The sequence below is a fragment of the Budorcas taxicolor genome, chromosome 13, assembly GCF_023091745.1.
Source record: "Budorcas taxicolor isolate Tak-1 chromosome 13, Takin1.1, whole genome shotgun sequence".
NCBI lineage: Eukaryota > Metazoa > Chordata > Mammalia > Artiodactyla > Bovidae > Budorcas > Budorcas taxicolor.
In genome coordinates, this window is record NC_068922.1 from 17,394,431 (window position 1) to 17,408,619 (window position 14,189).

Consider the following 14,189-nt stretch of genomic DNA (forward strand, 5'->3'; position numbering starts at 1 on the left):
TGGCCACATAAAACTTGAGACCAAAAAATTTAGTATAAATCCAAATATAGAAAAGGAATGAAAAGACATAATTGCTGAAACATTCTTAGCTTACAATTATGGAATTACATTCTTTTTTTTTAATGATCAAAGGATACCATTGGTTCACAAATTAACCATGGCTACCAGAAATTTTCTACTCTTACTTGACATGGATAGCAGTTCAATTTCATCATCTTGCCTCAAGACATTTGCTCTTCAGTTCTGTGATAATTTAATCCACTGGGATCTTGATAGTCTCACTGTCTTACAGCTCATCAAATTTACCCATTAAGTGGATGACTTCATACTGATGGTACTAGGTGCCTAAGAAATAGGATATAGTTTGAAAGTCCTGGTAAAAATTTATGTGAGAATTTATGTTAACCCACTTAAAAAAAACAAATCAGCATTATCCATTTAAAGAAATACCCCCCAAATTAAGCACAAATCTAAACTATCACCTTGGCATCACAAATTTTTATAAAATATGTATTTACAAAATATAATGTTAACAGTATAATCAGCTCTAACAGTGACCAACAGCTTTGGTGGATAAATGAACTTTGTGATTTAGGATAGTGAGAAGCATACTAACAGCTCACTTTTCTTTAAAAAGGTTTATTTTTAAAAATAAAATCTAACAAAGGAGATATTTTACTTTCTGTTTTCCTCCAACAACTGTTTCTTCAAATTATGCATGAGGATTTGAGATTTTATGACACTAAGAAGCAGCATGAACTTAAGAATCTTAAAATCTAACAAGGATGAAAAACCATACAGAAAATGGAACCAAACCATAGCACAGGTAAGCACTTACCTATCTGTCAACTTCTCAAACAGGGGGGAAAAAAAATCACATTGAAAGTGAGTGTTAGTCGCTCAGTAGTGTCCGATTCTTGCAACCCCATGGACTGTAGCTTACCAGGCTGCTCTGTCCATGGAATTCTCCAGGCAAAAATACTGGAGTGGGTAACCTTTCCCTTCCCCAGGGGATCTTCCCAACCCAGAGATCGAACCCAAGTCTCCTGCATTGCAGGCAAATTCTTTACCATCTGAGCCACCAGGGAAGGCCAAAGTTTTGATAAATTTTCAAGTTAGTTTTCTTTGTGCTATAACAGTATAAAACACTATCTTTCACCAAAGTTAAAAATTAAAAACTGTGAACCTTTTGGCCTTGCATTGTTAATACTGACAACATGCTTCTACCTGGCAGGTTCTATGCTTTCTCCCCACCAGGGAACACCGCACCAGCCTTTGCAAGGTTTGATTCACAAATTTCTTAGCAATCATTCGGTTATTTCATATTTTTTATTATAGTGGATTTAGGTTTCTTTTTGAACAATGATGCTTATTTCCTAATAATATAAAGAGTCTCTTTTGTCCTTCCTGAAATCCTTTAGCAACCATCTTCTTCAATCCTATTTTGTCTTCTTCCCCCATCTTCTCCAACCTCTGCGTCTTTCATCACCTAGTTCAGAATTTCTAGGAGAGCTATACAGACATTACTAACATCTCAAGTTTACTAACAACTGGTCTTTAACATGTGAAAGGAGGAAACTGGTTGATAAAAGATGAAATACCTCTTGTGTGAAATCAACCCATAATACCTTAAGGAATTTCACATGCTATAGGTCTTGAAGTTATTGTTTTATTCACTTAATGGCTTCTTCTATGTACAAGATACTGTTAGCCTGGCACTCAATCCTACCTTGCATATTCTATCTTCTACTCTACTATATATAAAATAAATAAGGACTTACTCTGTAGCACAGGGAATTATACTGTATCTTGTAGTAACTTATAATGGAAAGGAAGCTGAAAAAGAATATATATATATATACATATAAAACTGAATCACTTTGCTGTACACTTAAAACTAATATATTATAAATTAACTATACTTTATAAATTATTTTACATTGTAAATTAACTACACTTCAACAGAAACTTAGAAGTACAAAGACAGCAGAAGCTTTGTTAGTTTTCCACACATGTATCCCATACATGATTATGATGGAAACTACAAATAGTTCGATCCTGAAATATCTTATGAATTGCATCACCCAAAGTGTTCAAACAAAAATCTGTTAATGTATCTAATCACCATTTTTGACCCATGGAATATAATTTGAAGGCAACACCATCTCCCACTACCCTTTGAAATTTTCACAGAGGTTCTTCTCCCAGCCCACGTTGAAAAACCTTACTCTCAAATAATAAAAAGTCCAGAATTGCTTTCACTCACGAAGTACTTAAAAAGAATTTCCAGTCTCTAACTATAAAAACACAAAGTCAGTGTTAACCAGCTCAGCCACACTACAGGATGCCCACGAGCAGTAGGGGTGGAAGGCAGGCAGGGTCCTCTTTAGCTTTCCTGCCTAATTCCATTCTTCCTCCTTTAGATGGCAGTTTATGGTTTCCGACCCGCCAGGATCAAAACTGCAGGGAGTAGCAGAGTTACGTGAGGTGCTTTTGAGCAGTCTGGATCTGGCAGTTATTTTAAAGCTATTACTCTCAGTGGTATTTCTGTGCCCACAGCTTTCTCACCTGTAACTCCACTGACTTAAATGTATGTAATCCACTCTGTTGACTTTTCTTCTTAGCTCTTAAGGAATCCAGAGCACCATTTCAGATTATCCTTTTCTGGGGCCCGTCCACACCTCTAATTGCCCTTCTGTATAATATCTAACGTGGATCCCCCAACATGGCTCACTTTCTCTCTAGACCAACATTTGGTCCTCCGTAAGCATTCAAAAGGAATTTGTCAAAGCAAATGCAGAAAATGCAGAACAGTCTCAATACATTAGCAGTTCTTCCCCCGTCCTGAGCCAGAGTTACAAGTTTTTTTAGATTCCAGGTTCCCTGGGCATGTTACACACCTGCTTCCAGAAATGCAGAAAATTAGATTCCTAACAAGCTCCCCAAACTAGGTTTTACATCCTCTCTCTTTCGGTAGCCCTCCCTCTTTGGCAGCTCTGTAACCTTTTCTCATGAAATGCTTTCTCAAATTCATAACAGATTAGCCACCCATTATATTCTTGTATGAAGCACTGATACATAACTAAATTAAGTTTCTATTTTAAAAGAGAGGAGGGGGTATAGGCGAATTACATTCTTGCCTAAAAGAACAGGGATTAGTGTGACAGAATAGGGGGCAAGGGAGAATCTGCATAGAAATAAAAACCTCAGTTCAAACGTATCAACTCTCCAAAGTTTACGTCCATGACTAAGTGTTGTTTCTTTCAATCCAAAGATCAAGTCTACATTCCAACAAATTTTATTAAAATATTACATACTTACATTAAAAAATATGCTTATAACTAGGCAGATTGAAATAACTCAGTATTTACTTTTGAAATGAGTATGAACAAATACAAAGAATATCTAAAAATAAAACACATATCAATTATCAAAAGTAGGTATAGGTTACTTGTAAAACTCTGGCACTGTGGTAGCTTTGAACAGATAGCTTTGAAAAGTTTGAGTCCCCTTGAAGTCTATCCTTATGAAGTTAACTTGGGTGGAATGTGATTCAGAGTAAGTTGGAAAATTCACGTTCATCATGATGAGGGGAGGAGACTGATGAATCATCTCAAAAAAGCAGCTATAAATCTGGACAAACTGTTGAATAAAATAGCCATCTCAGCACTCTGGAAATGAACTGAATGTCTACAACAAACTAAGAAGTGCTTACTCCTGACAACCAGTTCAGGAAAGAACCTGTGGGCCTGTGGGCTTCCTGTGTTGCCGCATCCTGGACCTTCACGGGCAGCAGTTCAACCAGGGTGATGGCAGATCCTGGGAACAAGGCCTGCTGCCACTGCCGGAAGGGACTCACCTGACTTGATGCGCTGTAAAATGGTGAGCTCGAGTTGTAAGCAAACAGGGTTCGCTGAGGTTATAGTCCTATGTGGGGCAAACAACAGAGTAGCAAGGGATTTCACTGGAAGTTCTGGGAGGGAAGACAGCCATCTGGGTTTGATAAGCACTTCTAAATACTCTGGATTTACAGGCATGCAAAGCGGAAACTGGGGCCATCCACATACTCACAATTGCCCAAACCTGCACACATGCACAAGGGAGAAGGAAAAGGCCCACCAGAAAGCAAAGACCAGACAAGACTTGCAAATGAGCTGAACACTGAATGTACTTGCCAGCCCACACAGATCCACTGGCAGAGTGGAGGCCTGACTGATGGGGTTTGAACACAACCTCTGTCCAATCTTTTGGCTAAACACTAAGCTATGCAGTCACAGCAGAAACTGTTAGGAAGCAAGAGTTAACAATTTTTTTAAAAAAGGAGCAGACACAGCAGTGGCTAAACACTGTCATGGAGACAGATTTCACAAATTTACTGATGGCAAATTACTAAATAAGAACAAACCTCTAGGGAAAAATTTCAGAATCAGTAATTGCTACATTATCTGAAATTCAACAAGATTACAAAGAAAGAAGAAAATGTACCCTTATTGAGGAAGAAAAGCATTCAGCTGGAATTGAGTATCTCCAGATGCTGGAGTTAGCAAAGATTTAAAAGCAGCTATTATGAGCATGCTCAAAGAACTAATGGAAGTCTTTTTAAAGAATTAATGAGACCTATGATGAAAATGTGGAGAAGGCAATGGCACCCCACTCCAGTACTCTTGCCTGGAAAATCCCATGGACGGAGGAGCCTGGTAGGCTGCAGTCCACAGGGTTGCGAAGAGTCGGACATGACTGAGCAACCTGACTTTCACTTTTCACTTTCATGCATTGGAGAAGGAAATGGCAACCCACTCCAGTGTTCTTGCCTGGAGAATCCTAGGGATGGCGGAGCCTGGTGGGCTGCCATCTCTGAGGTCGCACAGGGTCGGACACCACTGAAGCGACTTAGCAGCAGCAGCATGATGAAAATGATGCAATGTATAAAGAATCTCAATAAAGAGATACAAAGCATAGGAAAGAACCAAATACAAACTCAGAGCTGAAAAATATAAGATGTAAAATAAAAATTCAGTTGAAAGAACAATCAGTAAACCTGAAGAATCAACAGAAAGTATTCAATCTGAAGGAGAGAGAGAAGCAATAAAGAAAATGAACAAAGCCTCAGAAACCACATCAACATCAAGTATATCAATACATGTGAAAAAGAATCCCAGAAGGAGAAGAGAAAGGGCAAATAAATATATTTGAAGAAATAACTGCCCCAGACTTCTCAAATCTGATGAAAAACATTTATCCATAGATCCAGGAAGCTCAACAAATCCCAAGTAGAAAAGCCTCAAGGAAATCCACACTTAATACCCATCAAACTGTTAAAAACACAAGGCTAAGGGAAACTTCTTGAAAGCGGCAATAGCTATTTACTATTAACATAATCATTACCATTGACACTAACCTCTCACCAAAAATAATGGAGGTCAGGGGTTTGTGAGATGACATGTTCAAAGTATTTAAAGAACAAACTCTTAATTAATCATGTACTCCATATCCAGCAAAAATATTCATAAAAAAACAAAAGCCAACTAAAGACACCCCCAGATAAAGACTGAGGATTTAAGATTATATAAAGCAGTAGTTATGTCACTGTACTGTCAAGTTGTTATAAGACATACAAATGTAACATGGCAACTATAGCACAAAGAAGAGAAAACAAGGAGATATATCAGAACGATATTACTATACTTTTACAGAATTAAATCTGTATTATTTTGAAGTAGACTGTAATTAAGAGTGATAAATGCATATCATCATCCCTAGAGCAACTGCTAAGACAGAACTCAGAAGAGGAGGAAGAGGGAATTTCCTGGTGGTCCAGTGGGTAGGAATCCGTGCTGTCACTGCCAAGGGCCTGGGTTCAATCCCTGGTTGGGGAACTAAGATCCCATAAGGCAAGTCACACAGCCAGGAAAGAAAAAATACACAAGATTCATGTGATAAAGGACTTGTCTTCAGAATATGTGATCTCTTACAACACAGAAGACAACAAACCAAAGCAGGGAGGGAAGATCTGAATGGACATTTCTCCAAAGAGGACATACAAAAGACCAAACGTTTAGCAGAGGATACTCAAAATCACCAGTCCAAGGGCAACATAAATTAAATCTATGATGAGACTCTACTTCATACCCACTAAATGACTCTGTCAAAAAGATAAGACTGTAAGAAACGCACAAGATATGGATAAACTGGAACATTTCATACACTGGCAGCTGGAACACAAAATTATATACTTATATAGTTACTTTAAAACAGTTCATCAGGTTCTTAAGAAGTTAAACAGAAACTCAGCACCTCAGGCAGCAATTTCTGGAAGTCTACCTATGGAAATGAAAACGTGTCCACAAAAAGACATGTATACACACATATATCAACAGACAGGGGGCAGGAGGAGAGGAGGAAGGGAGGAAGGGCCAGAAGAAATGGGGGCAAATGAAAACAGTTGATGAATCTGAATGAAGAGTATAAGGGAGATCCTTGTATTATTCTGATAATGTTTCTCTAACGTTGAAACTACATCAAACTTTTAAATTACCCAAACAAAAGGGCAAGAGTATCATGTAGCAAGCTCCCTCTATCAACCTCAATAAAGACCATAAACAATTTAAAAGTTACTAGAAAACTATAGGTAATTTTAATAAAATCACTTCAAGAATATAATTTGGTTATAAAACCAATACAATGTGCTCTAAAATAATTTTTCTACTGAGCTAAATAAAGTCATCTGTAAATCCTGTAACAACACATTAATATTCACAAAATCTGACTGAAAAGTAAACACAACTTTCCATTTCTAACACAGAGTAATTCAAAAGTTCACTCTGAAGGGGACTGAGTTTTTGGTTTTATTTTGGTTTCATTGCCAAGCATAATTACATTGTTATTCAATTTGAGGTGTGTTACTTGTTTATTTAACAAAATACTGTTGCTCTGAAATAAGCTTCATTTTCAGAGTGATAGTACTGTTTTTAAAAAAAAATGAAAATGCAAGCTGCATTTTTTAAAAGTTATAATCATTTAAATTCTGATTTTATCTGTAGGTTCACAATTCTTCACTCTTATTTAAAAAAAAAAACAACTTTATATATGATCAATCTAGATCATAATTAAGTGCATCTTAATGAAGTTTCCACCATGAACGTAGAACTACAAGGTACCAATAGCCAAACAGCATCATTTCTTTATCAAAGATAAATGGTACTATCTAGAAACAAAGACAATCCTTCATGAATTTTACTTTGCCAAGTAAAAATACCTCCCAAGAGCTAAAGGCACACTTTCTATTCACATCTAACACTGTAACCAACCATAAAATCATTACTGATTTTCAACTTAATAACCAATTAACACTTCTCAAACAAGCTGTTTTCAATCCTGATAGCTCTTTATTTTCTTTAATAAATTTGCTATTTGCAATAGGTGTTCGTCATGAGAATAATCAAAATTAGATGAATGTGACAATAGACTGACAAAGTGTTTCACACCGCTGAATGATACCGAGTCAAGAATGGGAGAAAGAGTTGCAAAACCGAGTCAAGAATGGGAAAAAGAGTTGCAAAATAAGACTACTTCAATGCTACTAATGGTCTTGCAATAAAACCAGCAATACATCCAATTCAAGAGCTATCATCTCACTTCCAACTTCTTCCCCTCAAGAACAATTTGAATCTCTTTGGCATCCAAAGTCTCGTAGGTTAATAAAGCTTCTGCCAGATTCTTGTGCTCTTTTGCATGAGTCTTCAAGATATGTTTTGCTCGCTCATATGAATCCTGAAATACAAAGCAGATATGTAAAAGGCAGAAACCTTAGAAGCAAAACCATAAATGGAAAAAAAAAAAACAACCCTTTATGTACTCTAAAAAAATGTATAAGATCTACTGATTTCTATCTATAAAATATAAAAGCATTTAAAAGCTTGGTTCCCTGGCAGTAACTTTCATACTTTCCAGTGTTGCATTTTTAACCTCCAATTCTATCCTATAGATAATCAAGGTCCACTTACACAAGAAGCTACTGAAGAAGTAAAAGTATACACTACTCATTTGCTTTCTAAGTAAGGTCTATAAACACAGAATCTATTTCTTTATTCAATATACATGCTAAAAGTAAAGGGAGTTTGTTTGTTCATTTTGTCTCTTAACATTTCACCAATTTACTCAATCTAGAATGGCCAGAAAAGACACAGATTTTCATTCTTTTACTTGGTAACACACTCATTTCGCAAAACTGTAAGTCTATCACTAAAGGTGGTCTTTGACTTTCATATTTTTTTTGCAATCCACCTTGAACTTATCACTTAAATTCTTCAATTCTCTTTCCAAAGCGAGTGTGAATTAAGTTTATCAGTTTATGAATAACGGCAATAATAACAGTTCAGTTTTGACAGTATCAGATTTGCCTATACAAATGTCAGTATTTGAATAGCTAATCATTTTTGCCCTTATAAAAATGGATACAAAACATAAAAATGAATTTTCCAAAACCAAGAAACACAGGTATATAAATATAATACACTAGACATTGTGAACATAACCATAATGTCCAAATGAAATAACTACATTAAATATATAAATTATTAGAAATATATTATGGAATATTATAGCTAAAAATCAAGGATTACCAGTAAGTTTAAAAACTTCCTTGGAATGAACCCCTTACTTTATAACATGTAAAACTATCAGGTTTCACACTTTTAAGGCTCATGTACATTTGAACCTGGGGCTTCCCTGGTGGCTCAAATGATAAAAAAGTCTGCCTACAATGGGGGAGACCAGGTTCAATCCCTGGGTTGGGAAGATCCCCTGGAAAAAGTAATGGCAACCCACTCTACTATTCATGCCTGGAGAATCCCATGGACAGAGGAGACTGGCAGGCTACTGGCAACTGGCAGTCCATGGGATTGCATTTGAACCTAATACAACACGTAATACCCAAGTAAGCCTGCCATCTAGTGGAAAGAGTACCTACCGTACTTCCGGTAGCAGTGGTGCCCCTATTAACTTTATGAGCTATACTGACATTTCTAAAGAACCATGGAACTTTAGCTATTTTGCATGCACCCAAATACTCAGGCATGTTTTGACTAAACAGATAAACAAACATTAAAAAAACAAAGATTATTACCCTCAAAAGGATTCTGATTTCCTGTTCAATAGCAGATTGAGTTTCTGGACTCAGTTTCCCTGTATCACTGTAGGTCATAACTCCAAGCTAAAATCAACGAAAAGAAAGAAATTCAACATAAAAACCTCTAACTAATGTATGTAACAGAGGGAGGACTATACCATATATAAGAAAATAAGTACCACGGGAGCAAGGAAAAATTACAATGTAAAAATGCCCCTGAGGGCAAAAAAAATTCATCACTCAGTCGTGTCCAACTCTTTGCGGACCCCATGAACTATACAGTCCATGGAATTCTCCAGGCCAGAATACGGCAGTGGGTAGCCTTTCCCTTCTCCAGGGACTCTTCCCAACCCAAGGACTGAACCCAGCTCTCCCACACTGCACGCGGATTCTTTACCAGCTGAGCCACAAGGGAAAGTATAATACTAAAATGTACAGAGAGAATTTTAAAACCCAAGTATGGTTCTGAGTGGGCTTCAAGTTGGCACTAGTGGTAAAGAACCTGCCTGCCAATGCAGGAGATATGAGACATAGGTTCGATCCTGGGTCAAGAAGATCCCCTGGAGGAGGACATGGTAATCCACTCTAGTATCCTTGCCTGGAGAATCCCATGGACATAGGAGCCTGGTAGGCTACAGTCCATAGTGTTGCACAGAGTCGGACGTGACTGAAGCAACTTAGCGTGCATGGTTCTGAGTACCTTCTTGGAAAACTTTAGCAGCTATTCTAGTCCAGAAATTCACAGTCACAGTATATTGGAATTGCTTCACGGAGTCACAGTGATAAAGCAGATATATAGAGTATGTGGAAAAGGCAAATTAAGCAAGCTCAACAAGTAGATCTGTGATGTCATATGAACAGAAAACTAAATAATTTATATTTATATTATCATTTGGTTAATTCATGAATAACTGGTACTATCTGAGCAGCTGGAATAGAGTGTGTGCCATTTCTCAGAAAATGAGGTTTAATTTATAAATAAGCTTTGTCAAATCCATTTGGAACGAAACAGGAAAACCTATCAATTTATAATAGAACCCTCTCTCAGAAAGAGACACTACACTCTTCACATCATCATGTGATACATGAGGGAGGGTTAAAATTAGCTATTACCTTTTCACTCATTCCAAATTTGGTGACCATGCGCTTTGCTATTTTGGTTGCATTATCAAAATCACTGGAAGCACCTAAAATTTTTAAATATACATAGAATTTAAGTTAAAAAAAAATCTTTAAATGAATGAACACAATTTGAACTAAAGTCATTATTTACAGTAACCTGTTGTAATATGGTCACTTCCAAATATAAGCTCCTCTGCCACTCGTCCCCCCATGCTGACGTCCATCTGGGCAAGCAGCTGAGCTCTAGTTTCATTCCACCGATCATTCTCAGGCAACAGGGACACCTAGACAATTGAAAAGCAAAGAGAAAATTCACACACAGTTTTGAAATACATATTAATAACCTGAATTATCATTTGTCTCTCTTACTTAATGCCATGATGCTGAAAACTCAGCAACATTTCATAGAGACAGTCATGGTGACTGATGACCAAACCAGAAATATATAAAATGAGGAAAGCACAAGTGCATTTTATAAATAAGTAGTTAATGCTGCAACACAACTGTCTGTCCTTCACTGAATAAAAATATTTAAAATGTCTATAATTAGAAAGATATGAAAATGAAATTTATGCTCAATGAGACAAAACTTGGAAAAACAACTGAACCAGTCATTATGATACATAATTTCTTCTGAGGGGAAAAAGAGCAACTACACATTTAAGAATTATATTTTGTTGTCATTCCTGAATTAAATTTCATAATTTAAATATACTATCTGAAATATTAAAGATATCCTTTATTAGCAGATAAATTTCACACATACGTCTGAATTCAAGACAGTTGAGGAAGTTAAAGAAGAATGTATTAACAAACTCAGGAAGTAGCTGAATTTTCTTTTGAAATGTTTTCATCAGTAATTTCCTTCATAAGGTACTAGGAAGCATTATCCGAAAGAAAAGAAAAACTAAAGACACTCACATGTCCAAGTGTTGGCCCTCGAGGCATGATGGTAGCTTTGTTGATAGGCATTGCATCTTTAGTATAATATGCAATAATAGCATGACCAGATTCATGATACGCTGTGATCGTTTTGTTTTTGTTATCAATTTCCACACTTCTACGCTCAGGCCCTAAGAATAAAAATTTACTTAAGTAAAATACTCCATTAGGAAGGAATATTTAAGTGAATGAAGTTCATATGCCTCAAAGTCATTCTCAGAGTAATATGATTTAATATCATTAATATTTTAAACCATCGTGAAAGTTTAAAAAAAGAGTAGACTCCACTCTACAACACATGTAAACCATAATTTGTCACCTGAAAACCAAATTCTAAGAACTATAATTTTACTCCTTATATCAAAAGGAAAAAACTATTTCTAGAAAACAAACTTCTAACAGGAATAACACAACCACCTGTTTTGAAGCCAATTTAAATAATCTTTATTTTAATTTCTTTTTGGTGGTGGGCTTTTCTCTAGTTGTGGCGAGCGGGGGCTACTCTGCAGTTGTGGTGCACAGGTTTCCCAATGCAATGGCTTCTCTCGTTGCGGAGCTCAGGTTCTGTGCTTCAGCAGTCGTGGCTCCTGGGCTCCGGAGCACAGGCTCAGTAGTTGTGGCTCATGGGCTTAGTTGCTCCATGGCATGTGGGATCTTCCCAGATCAGGGATTGAACCTGTGTCTCCTGTATTGGCAAGTGGCTTCTTTACCACTGACCCACCAGGGAAGCCCCTTGAAGCCAATTTAAGGTTTAAAATAAAACTTAAATACTGAAAAACAGTAAAAAGTCAACTATTCTTTAATCAGCAATATCAGATAAGAAGAAAAACACGGGCACCTTCAAAGAGTATAATATACGGTATATTTGTTCTGTAAGAGGCCAAACTTTGTACTATGTTTGAGTATATATTTGCATGTTTCTATACCTTTTGTTTTTATAACCTTTCTCTGAAAATTAAGAATTTTTTCTCTAACATAATGAACAGCATAACATAGGGAAAAAATGAAAAGAAACCTACCCATTAGGATTTTATCTTTGGAAAACTCTAGTTCCTTCATAGTAACCATTTCTTTTCCATCAACAGCCGCCTTTAATGCAGCCTGGTTCACAAGATTCTCCAACTCTGCTCCAGAAAAGCCAACAGTACCTCGAGCTATGATTTCTGGATCAACAGCTATATGCAAACAGAACACAACACTGAAATTTCAAAAGCAGTAATAAAAAGCTCTGCATAAAGAACTCATTTTGCAAAAGAAAAAAGAAAATAGCAATCATGAACTATAACTAAAAAAAAAAACTTTACTGAATTCTAAGAGGAAAAAGGAAAAATTGCTACTGAACAGACCGTAAAAATGGTCACTGGGACAAATAACATAAATTCTTGTACTTAAATAATTTTGTGAAAAACAAAGAAAGGTAAAGTTGTCAGATAACGATTTACAGACTTTCAGTTATCACCCAACCACAGATTGAAAAAACACATTATCAGTTTCATGGGAGAATGGCATTCTATCATGTATACTATCATGTAAGAATTGAATCGCCAGTCTATGTCTGACGCAGGATACAGCATGCTTGGGGCTGGTGCATGGGGATGACCCACAGAGATGTTATGGGGAGGGAGGTGGGAGGGGGGTTCATGTTTGGGAACACATGTAAGAATTAAAGATTTTAAAATTAAAAAAAATAAAAAAATAAAAAAAGCTTAAAGAGCCATTGGAGGAAAAAAAAAAAAGAAGTAACTCTGGACACAAAAGTCCACATTACAAGAGGAAACATGTTTGATTTTATGAACTGATTCTGGTACCTCTGAAAATACTGCAGTTTAATAGCTGCTTTTACTACTCAGGGGGGGTCCATAATATTTCCACGTATTTTGTTTTATACTTTTGCTTCCTCTCTTTTGCCCCCAGAGTGATTACATCATGAGGTACTATGCTCATAATATACAGGCAGGTACTTGTTCTATTATATTTTAAATTCATCTAAAGAAACATTTATATATAGATTCATCAATTATCTATCTCAATATTCAAAAGAAAACTTTCTTTCAAATCGAAATTCAAAATTATAGAATCTCTGGTACACACTACTTAAGAAATAGACTTTAAGGACAAATAAAAGGAGAGAAAAAAAAAACATTTAAAGGAACTTGTCTTTTAAGACATCCTGAGTAAGGACCACAAACGGTAAATTGATATACTACCATTTCACAGAGATAATGTTTGTATCATAGAATTAGACTTACACTGATCAAACTTTATTTTATTGAGGTACCACTTCAAGATTTCTGTTCGACCTCTCACATCTGGCCTTGGAACTGTAACCTGCATGTCAAAGCGACCAGGGCGTATTAAGGCACTACAAGGAGAATACAAAAAGAAAATATAATTAATAAACTGTGCTGAAGGTCTGGTTATAAAAACAGGACTGACTTCCTAAAGAGAAGATGAAAAGTAAGGGCAACCAACATTTATTTTGAGCATAAATATTCAGATTAGTTCCTTGTAAAACCTGGTTGAAATAATAATTTCAATAACTGGAAGGCTAAACAAAGGTTCATATAGATAAATGTGTGCATCAGGATAGTATACAACCCTTCAGAGACAAAGACAAGCAAGTCTGTCAGTAAAGGAACAAATAATTCTATAGCAGCCTATTATGTGAGCCACACATCCATCTTACTGCTCTATTATAAAACATTAAACTAGACTCTTAAGCAAGAACCAACTATTAGATCAAATGAAAGTATGAATAACTTCAACAGTAAAATCAATAAAAACCTTAAATAAAGTAAATCTTTACTTTTAAAAATGTGCTGTCTGCCTTCTGAATGGGAGAAAATAATAGCAAATGAAACAACTGACAAACAACTAATCTCAAAAATATACAAGCAACTTATGCAACTCAAGTCCAGAAAAATAAATGACCCAATCAAAAAATGGGCCAAAGAACTAAATAGACATTTCTCCAAAGAAGACATACAGATGGCTAACA

General features: G+C 36.1%; 1 protein-coding gene across 1 annotated transcript in view; it reads right to left on the reverse strand.

Annotated features, from left to right (window-relative positions):
• Positions 1-6,742: 6,742 nt before the first annotated feature.
• The window catches only part of YME1L1 (YME1 like 1 ATPase), a 28,762-nt gene continuing 21,315 nt past the window's right edge, over positions 6,743-14,189 (reverse strand). The window contains exons 13-19 of the mRNA XM_052651379.1: positions 13,441-13,553; positions 12,211-12,366; positions 11,171-11,322; positions 10,407-10,533; positions 10,241-10,314; positions 9,125-9,211; positions 6,743-7,770 (exon numbers count right to left, since the gene is read on the reverse strand). Of these exons, the coding sequence (XP_052507339.1) occupies positions 7,627-7,770; positions 9,125-9,211; positions 10,241-10,314; positions 10,407-10,533; positions 11,171-11,322; positions 12,211-12,366; positions 13,441-13,553 (853 nt within the window). The 3' untranslated portion in view covers positions 6,743-7,626. The remainder of the gene's footprint in view (positions 7,771-9,124; positions 9,212-10,240; positions 10,315-10,406; positions 10,534-11,170; positions 11,323-12,210; positions 12,367-13,440; positions 13,554-14,189) is intronic.